Source organism: Poeciliopsis prolifica, unplaced genomic scaffold (assembly GCF_027474105.1).
Source record: "Poeciliopsis prolifica strain line A6 unplaced genomic scaffold, Auburn_PproV2 SCAFFOLD020, whole genome shotgun sequence".
NCBI lineage: Eukaryota > Metazoa > Chordata > Actinopteri > Cyprinodontiformes > Poeciliidae > Poeciliopsis > Poeciliopsis prolifica.
Window position 1 is genome coordinate 1,099,153 of NW_026562395.1, and position 18,996 is coordinate 1,118,148.

Sequence of the window (18,996 nt, forward strand, 5' to 3'; positions counted from 1 at the left end):
TTTAAAATACAAATTCATCGTATTTATACATGCATATATATTTTTAATAAAAGCAAAAAAAAAAAAAAAAAAACTCCCGAGGTAAAAAAAAAAAGATGAAGAATAAAAAGCATAACTATTTTCTCTTTGATTAATCAGATTAATGCTGCCACCTCGCGGCTGTTTCCTAGTACTACATGAGTTAATCTGGTCTTCTACATCCGGGTAAGCAGATAAAAGATGGCAGCCCACGGTGAGAAACCTGCCGGCATGAGAAACATGCTGCAATTTATGAGACTTATCGGACAGCTAAAAGTAAGACTTATGTGGTGATTTTGTATTCTGTCTGTAACTAGCAAACTGAAAGCGTCTAAACAATCCACATTAATGCTGAAGTTTAAGAGAGTAGACTAAATGCATGACACAGTGCTGAATTGATGTACTGACTTTATACATTTACAGTTTAGATCTGTAAATTAACTTAAAATGATTTATTGGTGAATGTTATTAAAGCTTGTGTTTTGAAAGTTTGTGTTTTGTAAATGAATGAATTCAACTTTTCTAGATTTATATTATAGAAACAAAAACATTTATTAATTTTCTTCCTCTTCACAATTCTGTTATACATTGTGTTGATCCATCACATAAATACTTATTTAAATTCTTAAATACTTATTTGGTTGTACTGTGACAAATGTAGAAAAGTTTAAGGATATACCTTCGGACTATAAGCCGCTACCTTTTTCCCCTTCGCTTTGAACACCAGCCCGGTGCGTTTTTCTGTGGATTTTTCTTCAACCGCCAGGGGGCTCTGAAGCAGGAAGTGAATCATTAATTTACTTCAAAATTAGAAATCAAAGAAGAAAATGCTAATTTTCGTTTCGAACAATCACATGCTAGCAACAGGCATGGCGGAGAAATGTTTTCAAACTCATATGACACATCTTGTAAGTTGAAGGCTGTCCAGCTAGCAGTTCAGGAGGGAAATAGAGCCGCTGCACGTAAAGTCGGCGTGAACGAAACCATGGAGACAGAGGGCTGCGTTCTCAATATATGCAACATATTTATTAGGACTCTGCCCTCTGCTGCCCTCTGCTGGGTCCTTATGTATGTACCTTTCCAGATTTTTTCTATTTTATTTGTAGATGCGGCTTATAGTATGTATATGTATTGTATTGCAATATGTTTTGATATAGCCTATACATATAAAGTTTTGCTGACATGTGGGTTATCACAGAGGGTCCCACGGACTGGCTGGGTGTACAACAATGTGAAGAATCCTGAGAGTGTGTCAGACCACATGTACAGGATGACGATGATGTCTCTGACCATCACTGACCCCACAGTAGATAGAGACAGGTGAGTTGCATATGCAAATGATCTTTGTTGAATTTTTAGATCACATTTAGGAGAGAAATGATCGCATCACTAAAAGGGAGAATCACCTGTATACCTGCCCACATGTCTCATTTCCACACTCAGGTGCATAAAACTTGCACTTGTCCATGACATGGCAGAGTGCATTGTCGGAGATATTGCACCGTCAGACAACGTCAGTAAAGCAGAGAAACACAGGAGAGAGGAGGCAAGTGAAAACCGTACTGGTGGCATATTTTACCTATGAAAAACAAACTTTAGCAAAACTTTATTGTTGTTCACTCAGGAAGCAATGAGGCATCTGTCAAGTCTGCTGCCGGATGGTCTCAAACAGGAGATTTATGCTCTTTGGGAGGTATGTTGACTTTGGATGAGGCTATGAAATGATTGTCTTGTTCTTTGTACTGTAACTACATTCAAGGCCATACAGTGCTGGGAAAACACTGTTTGTTACTGATTTCTTCTGTTTTGCTATTTAATCACTTTTGGATGTTTTACATGATCAAAGAGATTTTAAAATCTGCCATGATCTGAGTAAATTTAGAACGCAGTTTTCGAAAGATGATTTTAACTTTTACAGGAAAAAAAAAAGGTCCAAACCAACCTTGTTCAGTTACTGTTTCACTCTTAGTCTTTGTCTGCTTCAATTTCAGTCACCAAATCTCTTTTGAGTCCTGTAGACTCAGGAAATCAGTTCACACTTCTTAATTTGGTGAGGATTTTAAATGCTTGCCTTTTAAAGAGATGTTGTCTTTAGGGAGTATTTGCATTTTCAAACTAGGCCAGTTTGGTATGAATATCCCTTTTTTCCCCCTACATAAATGAAAATGCCATTTGACAACCACGTTCATTATTTATGTTTTCATCAAACCATATTAGAAACATTTAATTGGGTCTATAAAAGCAATAAGAAATCTGTAATGGGATTGTTGTGTGTGGAACAGGAATATGAATCCCAGAGCAGTCCAGAGGCCAGGCTAGTGAAACAGTTTGACCTCCTGGAGATGATCATTCAGGCTCACGAGTACGAAGAGCTGGAGGGAACTCCAGGAAGGCTGCAGGAGTTCTTTGACTCCACCGCAGGTAGGAGTTCAGCCCCAGCAAAACATTCTCCCTTTCCTTCTGGGTGTTCGACAGTGTTCACTTTGTATGAAGGGATTGACGTGTAATATTTTAAAGCAGTCTGATTGTAGACTTTTTTCCGTTTCTACCACTGAAGGTCGCTTCCACCACCCAGATGTCCTCCAGCTGGTCAGCTCCCTAAACGAACAAAGAGGAAGGAGCGCCAAGGAGCCGAAGGAATCACAGACCGACGGCCCTGACTGTCAACACTAACACACAATGTCACAAATGTCCTGACTGCAAAAAAAAAACAAAAAACATTTCTGTTGATGGATGGAGAAATCAGGACGGAGAGAAGCCTGCATGTGCATGAAGAGCCAATCAGGAGGCAAAAATCTGCTTCATCTGTTCAGATCAGCAGATCATATTACATTTTTTTCTTTTTTAAACAGATGTGGATTTACCACAAATCAAATTCACGATTTCTGTTTCTACAAATTTTTCTGCAAAATGGTGCCACTATAGAGACTGCTGCTGTTAATATGGTGAAATATGTGCAGTAATTTACTGGACAGAAAGGATTTTGTTCAACACATTATAGTAGCTGATAATAAGTCAGCAAAATATGAAAGTGGATGTTTTTCCGCATTATCTGTAATCATTTTTCGTAGAAAAACAACAGGACTTTCCAATTGAAAGTTTCCTACATCAACCAGGTTTATTGATGAGCTTTAAATACTTAAACATGATACATATCAGGTAAATCCAACATCACAAAAGTTATCTATATAAAAAAAGAAGTAAATTTTATAACACCAACGGTTTCTTCCATAATATGGAGTTGTCATGCAGAATATGCCTGGTAGGAACAGAAACGCATACAGAATGAGTTTGTGAATTAGTCTTTTTTTCTTTTTACATGCTTCAGGACACTGCAGTAAATTTTGCATTAATTCCATATTTGCAGAGTTAAGTCAGGCTTGTACAGTCAGTGTCGCTCTTTTTACATTTTCTTTGGGTTCATAACTGTTAACTGTTTATGTAGATACGTGATTATGGAGTCTTATATGGCTATAGTTATTACATAAATGCAAATTGTATTCTTTGTATTTTTCATTATCGCAAAACGTTACCTCAGACTCGACAAATGATTCTCAGTACCTGAATCCGGATGAGTTTCATAAAAAAAGTTGAACTCTGGTGTCCTTTGGAGTCGTGGGAAAGAAATCCTTCATTGTCTGAAAACATTTAAAATCTATGACGTAATAAAGTTATTTTCATGGCAAAGTTACAGAGCCCACACAGATTTAAAGAACAAAAAAAAAATACGGCATGCTTAACAGTCATTGTTTCGTAAATCTGTTTTTTGAGAAATCGTAGCCGTATACTTTTATGCACACAACACACACATTTTATTGGATTTAATTAATGTGTAACAAAGTTAAAGGGACACTGTAACATGCAGGACATTTTACTCCTTACAAACCTTCTGGAGGTTTGGTAGTGTAACATCTGTGAAAACTTCACCCTGTTTTTTGTGGATAAAATTGTTCAAGTAAAACGTGAAGAATTCATAGTGCAGCAGACTGAAGATGTCAGACTGACCTGTGAACAATTTTAGCCGAACAATTTTTTCACAGCAAGGGCTGAACAATGGACCATGATCTATATTTGAAGTTCGTTTGCCTTATGAGATTTTGAATGCTTTTAAAAATCAGCCTTCCTGATTATCCAAATGAATAACAAAGATATTTTAGCAAAGTCTATTTAATGTGGCATTGCCAGGAGTTTTGTCAGAGTCGCAGGATTTACACAAGATTTGTCTGCAAATCAAAACGCCACTTTCCGCTTTGGTCAGAAATTCTAGTAGATCCACAACAATGTGCTGTGATACAGCAAGACGGCGGTCCGGAGTCCTAACAGGGTTTCTCGGAGATGTCCGTCAGGTTGTTGGTGGGCGTCTCCTGAGAGCTGGCGTTGGCTGCAGACGAGAGGACTTCCTCGAAGCTGCCTCCGGTGCCAGTGCCTCCGACTTTAGTCTGGTGCCAAGGGGAGACAGAAAAGACAAAAACAGAAGCATGATGAAATTAGGAGAAAAGCTTATTAACATTTAAGCTGTCAAAAACGCCACCATCAAGCTTTTCTACTCTGGGCTGGAAAAAACTCGACTTTTTTATCACCAGCATTACAACTAGAGCTTAAATTAGCATTAGCTAATTTAAGCATTAGCTTAAATTAGTAAATTAGCATGATTACTACATGCATCTAGTTCTTTTACTCTACAGCTTGCAGAAACAAGTCATCCCAAAGCAGAAGTTGGTCACAAAAGTTCAACCAGAGGACGCCACAGCGTGTATAAATAATCCGTGCTCTCACTGTCACACTGTATGACAGTAATTACACACAGATTACAGTGCTTAGCTCACTCCCTTTCATTGTTCCTCTGTAACGTGGGAGAGGAACCTTTTGAGCCACACAGACTCACAAAGGACCAACATACTGTGTTAAGAGCGGCGTGGAGAATCACCTGTTGATGACCTCAGACAGGAAGCAATCACTTCAAAACAAGTGCGACACCAAAAAGAGCTACAAATGACTAAATATCAAATGAGAGTAGACAACAACAGGAACACAAAGAAGTGGTCCATCCTTTATCACATGATGGATGCAAGTGCTTAATTTATTATACATACATGTAAGTCTTTGATTACAGAAAAAAGTAGCTTTCCAAGTATCTAATTTTTAAAAATCTTTTAGACAAAATAATTCTTTATGCTGAATAAGGGAAAAATGTTGCACTACTTATTTAAATGTTATTGTCCAACCTATTATCTGGCATGTTCTAGTGGACAACTGTCTTAAATATGACAACAATGCCACCGTTTTAATACTTTACCTTTTTTTTTAAATGCATATACAGCTTACCTTAATGGTGGAAACTGTATTTTCGACTTTCTCTTCAAAGGATCTGAAGCTGGGTGAGTTTCTGTTGGACAAAACACATTAAAAATATGTTAATTTTAGAAAATTATGTTTTTTTTTAGATACATTCTGAGAAATATACCCGTTTGAATTCACACATTCAATTGGGAAATTGTTACCTACATAGAAGAGGGAGGAGCTAAACAAATTTAAACAACTTTGTATAAACTTAAAGTAGGAGGAAACAGGGACGGCAACTGATAAGAGAGGGTGGGGACTTTCCTCTCTTATCAAACGAGGGAAACATTTCAGGTATTTCAAGCTGCTTTAAAGGGCCAAAATAATAATAATCAAAAAAATAAAACTTCTCACACACAGAAACAAACAGTTTTTTTACCTCATGGTAGGCATGCTCACAGAGTGCCTGACAGAATATCTGTCTCCAGAGAGCGTGGTGAGAGAGGAGTCAATGATTAGCTCAGATCACACACAGAAGCAACATCAACAGTTTGCATGTGCAGCGTTAGTCCCACAACTTCTCATTCGACGGTAAAAATCTTTGCCAACAGAAATTTTCTTATGTTGCTGCGAGAGTCTTTAAGGAAAAAAAAAAAGAAGAGGATTTCACTTCTCATCTTGACTGTGCAATATTGTTTAAAGAAGTCCATCATAACTCCAACCGGATTTAGGTTTATTTAGCTTTTCTAAACCGTTGCTGAATACAACAGCTGATTGAGTTCAGCCACCGGGCGTGACAGCAGCAATTTCTAAGCTGGCCAAGTCCTCACTGGTGCCATCCAGCTGGTGTTCACTGCTGATCTGACCGAGATACACTGAGCTAAGAAGTCTTAGTAAGAAGCAACTAATGTGACATAACCGGCTGAGTGATTCTTACCCTATTGAGTTGGATCTTCGAAAGCATGAAGGAGAATAGAGAAGTTTAGATGCTTTTACAACCTTCAGGCTAGTCGCTTCCTTCAGCACAATCATGTGGTTTTAAATTCATCCATTTAAAAAGGTGATGGTAGAAATACAAAGTCATTTCAAACATAATAGAAAGAGGAAATAAACAAAAGAATGCAATAACAAATGCAAAGGGAAGCAAGTGAGAGAAATCTTTAGTCACATGCAAAACAGACATTAAAATGATGAGGATGGTTTTTAAAGACAACACCCACCACACAGCAAGAAGAAAAAGTTAAAAGGAGAAATGAATCAAAACAGAAAAATTTTCCCCATCACTCATTTAATCCTTATTTTCACTCTTTGTTTAATCAGTGTTTATCACACACCAACTGGCACACTAATTCTTTACACTTTAAACCTGATCTAATGTCTTTGAATTTTTTATTAACACTCCCTAACGTGACACACAGGCCCAAAGTTTATCTCGCCACCACTCAGAAGTTTAGTAAAGGAATCAAAACTAAATCTCTACAGCTGCGGTCAACAAAACTGTGGAGACCTGAAGAATAACTGAAGAAATGAGGAGAGAATTATTCATAGATGAACGGTCAAATATCTCACCCTCTCTCATTTATGGGCCTATGAGATATCATAGCAGGAAACCAAGGTCTGCTCTGCTAGCTAAATGGGTATATGAGCAACTGTAGCGCTTATGTTTCTGGCCAAGAAATTTAGAGGGATTCTGCATATTTAGGTAAACCAGTCGAGGCAGCAGACAACAGAAAACGTTTTCATCTTTTTCGAGCCATCTGAACTCATATTTACGCTCACAGATGAAAAACACACAGAATGTTGATAAGAGAGATGCATACAGTACAAGAGAGAACAAAAGTTCAGAGGTTTTGATACACTGCAATTCATGTGAAACCCACATCAAATAGACTTTACTCAAACGTTGGACATCTACCTGCGCGGAAATAGTAACTCTAAGCCGGCCATGCTGCAATACAGGAAGAATGGACATAAGTACTTGGCTTCAGAAAATCATTTCCCTCTTTGTCAGGTAACAAGAACTGAGTTTTTATCATCATCATCAGCTTTATTAAAGATACAAATGGGAGATAATTTAAGAAAAAACTTAAAAAAGAAATCACATAAAAAGATAATAATCACATGTACAAGTCACTGATTTACAGAAAGGCGAGACCGCCAGTGATTCCACATTCTGGACTTAAATCTGACTCAGCTTTGTGAAATATTCTTTAGTATCTGGATGTTGTTTGTAGAAAGACGAAACGTCCAGGTAAACCTGTACATAAGGTTTCGTAAGAGCATGAAAAGTGGAGACACCAACAAATAACTGACTAGCACTATTCCATCTCAGCATCCCAGAGCTAGTCAGTCATTTGTAAATGACAATATTGTTTTGTCTTTTGTCCAACTAGTTTAAACAAAGCACTGAGTGTGTGATGGCGCTTCTTTCCTAGCACTTTGCTTCATTTGTTTCAGACAAGTCTATCCAGACACATATCATGTCTTGTTTTTTTTACACCAAGAATTTGAAGTCAAACAACTCAGTCTGTTGGAAACAAGAGAAGACAAGAGTGTGACTGAAGGAGATAGGCTTTGCCATGAGCCTTTCAGCTCCCTCAGAAAGCAGCTTAATGTTAGCTTACATAATCACACGCTTCCCTGAATTGTTCAGAGCAAGAGTCACGACTCTGGTCTCTGAGATGCAGTGATGGTGACAACAGATAAAAAAATAAAAAAAAACAAGATGCAAGTGAACTGGAAACCAAAATGCATCAGATGGGTAAAACAGGTCAAACTGGGTTAGTAATGCAGATTAGTTGATTAACTGATGACGACCGTATGTTTGCATGAATGTTCCTCTGAGTGACTCTTGAATATTGGGGATATACTATTAATTAAAACGACAGTTTGGTCTAGACATTTGGCAATTACCTTATGGATATAACATTGCATTGATGCAATACAAAAGAATTATATTTTTTAGTAGGCCTATAGATGAATGTCGGCAGTCTTTAAAAGTTTTCCTCTTGACAGTTATGAAGCAACAATCAACAACGTTCAAAGACGTTCTGTATGTAGGGCTGGAGGAACCAAATTCTGTGGTACATTTTGTTCATGTAGTTTGCATATTTTACTATTATTAATTCATAAAGGATGGGCTTCCTCCACTGGTTACAGCTGAGTCACAGAAAACTAACCTAACTTAAGCTTAACTAGGATAAGACAAAAACTACACTAAGCCAAGAAAAACTGTAGTTATCAAAAATAATTTAAATAAACCAAAAAAAAAAAAAAAAAAATTCCAAGGCTGAAAAGTCTAATTTTAGCTAAAAACTAATCTGGAATACACAAAGCTAATATAACATAAACTAAACTTTTCTGAGATAAACTAACCAACCCTAAAAGAAACCAACATAAACTAAGTTAAAGTAAACTCAGCCAGGATAAACGAAGAAACAAATAAGCTAAGCTACAAAATTCAAAATGCCAAAGAAATCCTTTGAGGGACCTTCAGAAAATCTAATAATTACACATTTACAAGGAATTAGTAACACTGGCAGTTAAATCAGGCATATTACAGCTGAGATGCCTCCAGTAAACAGAAAGCACATGAACTTTGTTATGATGAGAAAATGTTGTCCAGTGTGCTGTGCTACCAAAGATCTGATTTAGCCGTCCGTGGAAGCAATAAGCCAAGGTATTTCCTCTTTTCCAGTTTGATTAATGTTAAACTAAGGTCATCACTGAAGTCAGCATCCTATTTACTTTGCTTTCTACTGACAGGACACAGTGCTCTGAAATTTGCTCTTTGGGATTGTTAAGGCAATATACAAATCTTTGACGAACATTAAGAAAACAACACCAAATTCGGTGACATATTTTGTTTACCTCATGTCTCCGAACTTCCTGGTGATGGCGCTCCCGAAGTTACTGAAGGCAGCCGTGGTTTTCTGTCCTGCGGTGGACAGCGTCTCTGATGTCTTCTTGTATCTGACAAACACACAATGACATGTACTGTATCTGACAATGATGTCCTTTCTGTGCTTGTTTGAATCCCCCACACACACCCATAGAAATATGTCACTGTCATACACACACAAACACAACAAATGCCATGTACAAGGGAGAAAATAAACTTTAATTTTGCCATCTCACAGTAAATGTAACAATTAGGGTCCATGTCCATTTTGATTATTTGTTTAGACTCAATGATAACTTCAATTGTAAATTATTTTATGAGAATTCCTGTTTTCACCTCTGGTGTTAAACACTACCTTGGTATTTGGACTTGTATCAACATCTGGGTCAAATATGGCACATATAGGCAGTCAAATGTCTGTTTTCCAATGAGGAGACCTCATCCTCCTGTGGCCACACCGATGAATTATAGATGAGGCAGAGGCTGTGTGTGTAAAGTGATCTTCACAGTAAAGTGTAACTGGATAAGGGAAGCAGCCTTCAGAGACTGTAGTCTCTTGTTCTGTACTGTCTCTTGGTGTTTGGATTAAAGCTCTGCTCTACCACCCAACTGGGACGTTCAATTGTTTATCAGTACGCAGAACGATTCAAATATGGTGAATTACTTGTTTTTCTTTCTGGGGCTTGATGTAAAGTACCCGTAGTTTTCTGTATCTTTGTAACTGGAATTTTTTACAAATTGGGAAAATGTACAACTCCCCCCCAAAAAATGTAAAAATAAAACAAGAATTCAGTGTTTTGTCGTAGAAAATCGACACGTTTAATGCATTGGTGTGCCTGCAAAGAGCACATCAGTGTTCTGAGATCAACTGAAGCCTCCAGCAGTTTTTAAAATCAGTTTAATGATGTCTGTTCCAGACGGTGAAGATAACAACCGGCACGCACACGCTGTGCAGCGACCAGACAAGAATTGTGCTTTTAGCTCCCGTTTTAAAATCAATGTTTTGCAAACAGACTCTGTGTGAACTGGGAGTCCCTGGAGACTGTCAGAAAATAAGCATCCCATTATTTCCGTCTATTTGAACGTTGAGCACCTATGGAGCGGCAAACAATCTGCCATGTGCTGCCCTGACACTAACATCTCACACAGACTTGTTAACTTACGCCGTAGAGCTCTGCATGTCGAGCCAGCCTCTGCTGAAGTTGCTCCTGAACTCGCTGAGAGGAGTGATGCCCAGTTTCTGTTTGAGCTCCGCGTGCTGCTTCTCCTTGGACAGCAAGACCTGCTTCAGTGTGCTGATCTCTTCCTCCAGCTGGCCATGCACAGAAAGGTAGTTTGTTTATTTATTTATTTATTTTTTGTCAATTGGGTTTTGTTATCTGCTTATGTGTCTGTGCATACTTTAGTCAGCTCCTGCAGAATCTCTTCTCTCTCCTCCTCGGTCATGTTGGAGTTGTTCAGGCTGACTTCTGACGCCAAATCCTCATCAGCCTCCCTCAGAGGCTGAGAGTCTAGAAAACCTGTTTGAGAAGCAAGACATTCATGGAGATCTTTGGAAACTTAACGCATGGATGAAGGAAATCTCAAATAAATCAACTGCTTGGAGAACTGTGAATGTACTTAGATTTCTGGCTGTGCAGTCAGATAACACCAAACAAGCTCATGAATCTGTCCCTTTTTGTTTCGAGAGGAACTTGAGTTACTTCCAACTTTTATGACTTCCAGTTTTTACATTTTGTTGCATTTCAATTCAATGTAAATCATACCAGTGTTGTGTTCAGCATCATCATACAGCCAAAGCACAAAGGAAGTCTCTGTGTTCTGCTTATTTTTCTACTTCACATGCCTTCCTTTTCTCCTATGTGTAAATTATGTGCTGTCCTCTGCCTAATAGAGACTGCCTCCAAATGTCTGACTGTCTTGTCTCCATGTCTGGCTGAATCTCTGACCATTATGTAATCTGGGGCTGTTGCCTGCAGGGTTTTAATCTGCCTTGGCTAATGTGGATTATCTTGCCTTAACTCTCTGCTAGCCAACACTACAGTCTGACATCCCACACGAAAACCTACACTGACCAGATGCTGTCAAATTTCTCAGGAATGAACGGATTTCAGGTTATCCTCAGATATTAAGTTTGGCCTGCTCCCGACTGCTGACAAAAGGCAGCAGTGGCTTATGAGTCTAAAGAGAGATTTAAAGAAGTCTCAAAAGCCTTTTTTACTCCAGACAATTCGAATTATGAAAGGAGAACAAATCTCTACTTAGAGAATGTTAAAAACTAGCTGTCATCACTCCCAAGTTTGGCCGTTCAAGCAAGTTTACCGGGAGAAATGAGAAAGAACCTGCACTGGTTTCATTTCATTTAAAGTTTACAAGGAAAAATATTCACTCTCCAAGAAAAGCAAAAAGGCATGACTAGATAAACTAGACAAGGACCAGGACCATCAGAATAATGTCATCTAGAAACATGGGTCCAAAACTGACTTATTTGGACACTACAACAAGGAATATTCTATTAATATCTTATGTATTGACAAAAAATGAAGTTAAACATCAATATATGATAACTTCTTGAAAGACTTAATATTTAATGAAACATTTTAATTTTTTCACTCTACTGTATTCATAGTAATCATGCAAAATGGAGGTCAGAGAGTTGGTACATTATTTAGTTTATGGCTATATATTTTTTGTTTTTTTATCTGTGTAATCAATAGCAATTAAATCCACAGGTAGTCACCTTGTCAGTAAACTTGCCCACAGCAACATTCAAAAGAGTGATGAATGTTATTTGTTAACAAGAGATATTCTTGCCATTTTTACTTCCATTAGCTCATATCCATCTGGCTGACAGTGCACAGAAGCAAAAGGAGTAATCTGCTTTACACAGAGGAGAAAACAATCCATTACATCTTGCATCTCATTAAAAGGGTTTCAAATAGGACAATTTAAAATGCTAAAGGATAGCACGCTTTTTGAAACTAACCCATGCAACTGAAACCAGAGATCAACTCATGCCTAAGATAAACAGAAAATAAAACTTATTAAGAAACACCAGCATGGCTGTGTAAACACAAAACAAGGAAGACAGATACATTTAGACCGCAGCCTCAAGGTGTGTGTTGTGGCCCTAAAGCAGTTCTGGATCATTTTAACAAGACGAAAGAGGTTTACTGTACCTGCAGTGAGGTGTCCTCTCTCTTCACGAGGGTGCATTATAAAACATGTGAGTAGACATGGGGTCAGTAGAGCCTGAGATACATTTATTTATTCCTTAAAAAGGGGCACAGCAGCACTTCAGGTAGCTAACACACAAACACAGGCAACTGAAAACCAGTTAACTCAAGCACAGCATGCAGAGACTCACTCCAACAGAAGCATTTCTATAACATGGAGCTACTTCAGCCAACGCTGCACAGCAGGAGGACAATGAGACTTTTAAACCCCTGCAGCTCTGAGGCTTTTCATGTCTGAGTGCATTTAGGATTTGTTCCAGTTTAGATTTGCATGAAAAGATGTTTTAAAAGCAAAATCCGCGGTGAGGAGAGCAAGTCCCAGTTTAACCTTTTGCTTGTAACAAAGTTTCAAAAATGTAGATGTATTCGTATAAGGCCATCAGCCAATAACTGACACTAGCTGTAAATACTAACTGAAAATAAAATTATATTGTTTATGTCTGGCATCACTTTGTTACTCATCTGAGGCCAACAAATGATTGTAATTCTTGTTCTATCATCTAACTATTATCTCACTGCAAGGAAAAATGATAATGTGTGTCAAGTGAATAATATGCAAGAGTTAAAGATTGCCCAGAGTTATCTTTTATTTCCTAAATTAATCCACTGTGGAAGAATGAAGGGTTTCTATTCCATTTATCCTAAGAATCAGCTAGTCCAGACACAGATACGAAAAGCAATAAATGGAACTCAGGCATAATATAAAGTTGTCTGGAAATACAATCAATACCTAGTTATAAGTTAAATTGTAATATTTGCTTAACTTACAAGAAAAGTCACAACCACAGGAAATAAACTGATGTGTACTGGATGCATATATGGGTAAGAAATGGCTTGCTTTGGGTATGAAACAGAATGTGGCCGGGACAAAATGCTAGTGGTGAGCGCTGGTGATGCAACATTTCCTTGAATGGTTGAAGTTTAGAGAAATGTGGGGATGATTCCTACCAACAAAACAAGCTTTTCTAACTGCTGAGCCACATCCTGGTGCAGTGGTAGACATATTTTAAAAGACGTTTTTAAATGTAGGCATAAAGAGACAATGTTTCCCAAAATTAAATAAAGAAGCACTTCCTGGTACATTGGATTGTCTTTTAAAAGTGTAACAACATTCATTTTGTTTTTAGCATTTGAATTTGATCACTTATTTTTTTTAAGCTAAACATATTTAACAGGTTTATTTTTGCAAAGCCTTTACTTCTATCACTTTAACCTAAAACAAATTTTCTTCAAGTAGAAATACCCAGCAAAAGTTACTGGTCAGTGTGAGTCATGGAAGCTAAAACATTGCATATGCATACACAAATGGAGAGAAAAAAGTTCATTAAAAAAGGCTTGGTTAGCATTTAGCTTGCATGGCCAGCACAAAGCTGTTGCTTTCAATTGCAGTATGATGAGTCTGGTTTTTGGAAAATCTATCATCTCTGAACCAGTTTATAATGGTGGTAGATATTGATGCCATGCTACATTTGAATGAAATATCTTGTATGCCAATTCATGCAACATAGAAATGAGCTTAAAAAGTAGTACATTTCACATTTGTTGAAATGGTAACACTGATGTTTTTAACCGGATCCTTCATATTATAAGTTTCAAAGATTTGCATTTGGGAAGCTCATTTCTTAAAAACACTGCTTAATTATGGTGGTGGGTATGAACAGAAAGCCCATCAACTTTAATATATTCTGCTAATAATATGTCCCCATAATTCAGATTAAAATAAAAACATCTTGGAATACTAGCCTTCCTTCTCTCCCATAACCCCAAATAAAAGAAAAACATGTACTAAAGGGTTTCAATATTCAACCAAAGTGAAGGGTCATCTACTCTCTAGGTTCTAGTCTATGTCCCTTTTCACCTGTGCTGTCTAGCTGCATGTCCCAAGTGGTGGACATGGCCCAGCTGTCAGACTGACACCCTGATGTGCGTGACCACTGATCCTCCAAATGGGATGTGGAGTGACCCCAGTCTGTCAGGTTTTCCCCATTTTGGACCAACGGGACCAAGTCCTCCCCGTGTGAGCTCTTCCGACTGGATTCCTCACCACCAGAGTGGTAAAACTTATCCAAACCTGAACAAAGTGACAGCATTTAGAGTCTGTTATATCAAGGCCAAGACGGATTCTTTGTAACTTAATCAACAAAATAAAATTAAGGAATCAACTGAGTTGTGTCGACACGTTTTGCCAAGTCGTAGGAGAGACTCAAAATATGAATCGTCAGGGTTTTCTGGAGCAGAAAGAAAATCTCACAATCTCATTTTATTCAAACTCAGGGATGTGATCATTTGTGTCAGATGCACAAATTGCAAACTGTAAGCTGCCAGTTACATATTTTTTAATGGAAATAAAAGAAACAGAACTAAGATACGAGATGCTCTCTTATGTTCACATTGATTTCAGTAAATTGTTTTATTTTCTTCACTGCAGACAGTCTGCCGCTGTCATTACAGACCTCTAAAGATCCTTGTCCACCACACAGGGTAGTAGCTTGTTGAGTAAATTTCACTAGTTCCACCTGGTGCACTTCCTTCCCCCAGGAGAAACACGGCACTCTGGACATACTGCTACCTCTTGTGTTCAGACGGACCAAGACGTCAGAGGTTGTGAGAAACATAAAGAAGCGTACTGTACAGCGGTGGAGACACTGTGAGTGCGTTTAGAGCCTCGATTCTTAATTTGTGCTACTTAAGCTTTCCTATGAAATATCTATTTTGTGTCATTTTGTTGGTTCTAAGTGCAGAGTTCCTATATTCTTGTTATCTGTATATTCCACAGACAACATAATGCTGAATTTGCATTCCAATTTTCAGATTATGGGTGAAGGACATAACTTTTGCTGCATGTGAACAACTTAGACCATCTGAAATTTAAAATGTGACACTCTTGGTCTTGCCAAACAAGGGATGGATTATGCCAATCTAAATGCAGAAGCTCAGCATTTTAATTAGGATTGTATGGATATTAACTTTTTGCTACATGAAAAAATGACCACATTGCTGACTTTTCAACTCATTAAACGACCATCCCCTTCCAGAAACACAGGCAGCAACAATATGGAAATAAACACCGGTAAATGTTAAGTTTTACTTATCAGATATCGATACGCAAAAAAACGACACCAATGTTTATGTCGATGAGCACAGTTATGATATTTTAAAGAGCGAAGTCGAAACGAATTGATCGAGATTTGCCCGACCGTTTGGTTCTGGGGCTGCCGATTCAGACTTTTTACAGGTTCAAGTAAAAGTTTCATAACATTGCAATACAAAAAAAGACTAAAAATAAGTTGCAGGTTCTCGTTCAGAACCATATATTATGTTGGTCAATTGACTTAGAGAGCAAACATTGTGGGGGATTAATAGTAATAATAAAAAGAAAAAAAACGTAGAATTGGACCTGCTGATCACTGGTCAGAACAGTGATTAACTCAGTTTGACATAGATTTACCGTAACTATTTTTAATTCGTACTCTTAAAAACAAAACATTTGTTTCTCAGATTAGACAAATTTATAAACAACTTACTGTTTTAACAAATTTGAGAAAAATAGAAGGTTTATTATTAATAACTCGTTTTTTCACATCCATCATTGTCTCCCGTTGTGTTGATTGTTTTCCACTCTGTTCACACTCCATCATTCTCTCGAGTTTTAGTTAAATCAACACTGCATCACACAGGAGCAGAAAGTGTGCTGCCTCACTGATCCCGGTGTATGGATTGGGTGGGCTTTTGGACTTTTCCCTTTGTTTTACAGTGATTCAGTGTGGATTTTCTTTTATCACTCAGAGTTGAGTCTTACCCAGCTCTCCTTCATGTGTGGCTGAGTTAACCCATTCCTCTCCAGGGCCCATGCTGGCCCAGTCCACCACTGCTTCACTCAGAACACTAGAGTACAACTCTGCAGCAGAGCAAGGCAGCAGATTGGATAAAAACAAGTTACTTATTCACACATAAACACACAGTTAAAGTGTTTCAGTGAGGTCTGTTTCACTCAAGGTTATCTGCATCTTGCAAGACGTTTCACTCCGAGTGACACGCATTGTGACTTCCTGAACATTTTTCAGACAGGACATGCCTGATTTCTAAGATTTTGACTTTCTGAAGTCAGGAAACAACAGTGGACTATTGAATGGATGGCCTCTAGTTATAAATAAAACCTCATTACAACACACTGCAGGAGGAAATAAGCCAGCAAAAAGCCAGTTTCACTCACAATCAGCTCCTTCTACTTCCACATTTGACCAACAGATGTGTAAAGTGATTTTTAGGGAAGCAGAGTCTGCAAATTACACTAAAACCAAGAAAAAGGGCTGCCATTTCATTTTAAGTGCAGTTTTGTAAGTCAAAATGACAACTAACAAAATGAAAAATGAGCACATCAACTCAAAAGACTAACTGTTTCTCCCTCAAAATCCAATAATGAATCATGGAAGGATATTTACCTCCTTCTTGACTCTTCCCACTTCAAGTGTCTCTCCCTTTGCTTCATGTTGGAATGAAATATCTTTGGTCACAAGACTCCCATTTGGCTCGATGGTCATGGGGCAACGCTAAATCAGAGGCCGGGGGACGGTCATAAGGCCGAAGAAAAATCAATTAAAGCCAAACGGAGGTCAGGTACTATAAGAGCTGTACACAGCATCTCAGGCTCCTAAAACGAACAAGGGCTCAAACCCCAGACTTTAAACAACAGCAACTGATGATTAGACAACTTTAGAAGAAAGTTAGGAACATTTCATATTTCAACTATACAACACAACTCATCCTTAAAAAGTGAGTCTTTTTTTTTTTCTCATCTGGCTCAAACTTTAGGGCATTCTTTGGCTTCTTGCAAGAAGAAACAACCACTCATTTGGTCTTGGAATGCAAAAAAATGCAATTAACTACCTTTATCTTGCTGCATGTACAACTCGTGTCGGCATACAGCCAACTTCGGTCAGTTAAGAGGACTTCTGTCCACTGAAGCCATTTTTACACAATTTACAAAACAGTATTACAGAATCATCACTTTTTTTTTTGCAGTGGAAGTTCAGAGGAAGTGGACTTTCAGGAAATCAATTAAGTGATAAAAAAATATATATCTATGTGCAAAAACAGATGAAATCACAGAAACACCAGAGATCCCCCTCAGCCAGGAAATAAAATCCACTCTAAGCCTGAGGGAGCTCACACAAAGTCCAACTTTGTTCTTGTGGACCTCTAAAGCTTCATGGCCTTGTCCATGCGTCTTAATCCAGTCAAACACCAACAGAAACAACACACCCACATGTAAAATTGACACTCAAAGAACTGTAAGGTAAGCAAGGGAAATTTTCCTTATTTCATTGGCGTTTGACCACATGTGTCATCAATGCCTTGCTCTTTTTCAAAGCGTTTTCATTATTGCATTTTTTCAAGGGAAGGTTTTTTTCCCCTTGTCCAGAGGAGGAAAACCTTCCACTTGCTGAGTCGATTACTAGGCGCAGAGTTAACAACAGCGAGGCTTTAAATACAGCAGTGACTGCCAAAAAACATGGGAAAAGTGCCGTGACCTGCGGTGGGTGACCCCGACTCACCTTGTTGTCTGGTTTCCATCAGCGACGCTCAGGTGAACTTTCCACGTAACCTTCAGAGACAAACCGCACGCGCAGCACCGCTTCTGAGATCAGTACAGGACCGCCGAAGTGTCACGCGCCGAGCAAGCTCGCAGGCGGAGCTTTGATTATCGGCCAATAGGCTCCGAGTATGGCAAGGCAGTTTATCATACAATGCGTACAGAAGCTCTTCAAGGCAGATGTCGAAGACTCAACACTTGCTGCTCGCTCTGAAGCCTGAATTTATGTAAGGTATATTGGATGCACTTGTTAAACCCTCTAACAAAAATATAAAAGCTTTCTCAGGTAGCAGACTGTGATGTCTAACTTGGAGTTTTCCCACTGTGCTGTTTGATATCACAGTCATCATGAAATACAGGAAAAATTTGATATTTCTTTATTGAAACAATTTCACCATTCCAATAGAATATAGTTTGCTTGTTCTTAGAAATAAATCACTGTAGCAAAAATAAATAAATAAATAAAAAGAATATTTGAAGGTTCCTATATATATCAAAAATCTATTTTTGAACAACTGTAAACTTACTTCATGTTGGGAATATATTGTTTAACATTTAAGTGCAATAAAATGCATTTGTTTTTCAAGCATGTTTACATGCATAAAGATCATAAAATTATGTGGTAGAAATTATTGTGATACAATGAACCATGAGAGATGGGATTTACTGTTTGTAATCAATATGTCTTTTGCATTCAAAGAGTAGCTTTGCTCCAACATGTAATCACAATTTTCAATATTATTCCAAAAAACACTTTATGATAACCTGATTCACGGTGCTATAACAAATTATCCTGAACAAAAACTGGCTCTAAACTCATTTAACTCCAGTAAAACTAAATTCCTTTGCATTCATGGTTCACCAAAACCTAAATGATTTCAGCCAAATTCATAAACTAGTTCATGTTAACTCTTTAATTTTTACAAACATAAAATATTTTGTAGGCACTGTTTTTGCATTTTCAGGCT

At 37.9% G+C, this 18,996-nt stretch overlaps 2 protein-coding genes across 7 annotated transcripts; one reads left to right on the forward strand and one right to left on the reverse strand.

Annotated features, from left to right (window-relative positions):
- The first annotated feature begins 18 nt into the window (after positions 1–18).
- hddc2 (HD domain containing 2) lies at positions 19–3,127 on the forward strand. Its single transcript, XM_055044226.1, has 6 exons — positions 19–294; positions 1,217–1,338; positions 1,462–1,568; positions 1,647–1,711; positions 2,301–2,439; positions 2,576–3,127. The coding sequence occupies exons 1-6, from the start codon at positions 220–222 to the stop codon at positions 2,689–2,691; spliced, it is 624 nt and encodes a 207-aa protein (XP_054900201.1). The 5' UTR covers positions 19–219; the 3' UTR covers positions 2,692–3,127.
- On the reverse strand, positions 3,111–18,085 carry tpd52l1 (tpd52 like 1). Of its 6 annotated transcripts, XM_055044218.1 has the most exons (11): positions 17,991–18,085; positions 16,235–16,333; positions 14,294–14,506; positions 12,379–12,399; positions 10,601–10,719; positions 10,363–10,511; positions 9,169–9,270; positions 6,236–6,250; positions 5,738–5,776; positions 5,344–5,404; positions 3,111–4,457 (listed from the first exon to the last, which is right to left on the reverse strand). In XM_055044218.1, the coding sequence occupies exons 1-11, from the start codon at positions 18,007–18,009 to the stop codon at positions 4,335–4,337; spliced, it is 960 nt and encodes a 319-aa protein (XP_054900193.1). In that variant the 5' UTR covers positions 18,010–18,085; the 3' UTR covers positions 3,111–4,334. The 6 variants fall into 6 exon arrangements, with proteins under 6 accessions (XP_054900193.1, XP_054900196.1, XP_054900197.1 ...); XM_055044221.1 differs by lacking the exon at positions 16,235–16,333; XM_055044222.1 differs by lacking the exons at positions 14,294–14,506; positions 16,235–16,333.
- Positions 18,086–18,996: the final 911 nt, after the last annotated feature.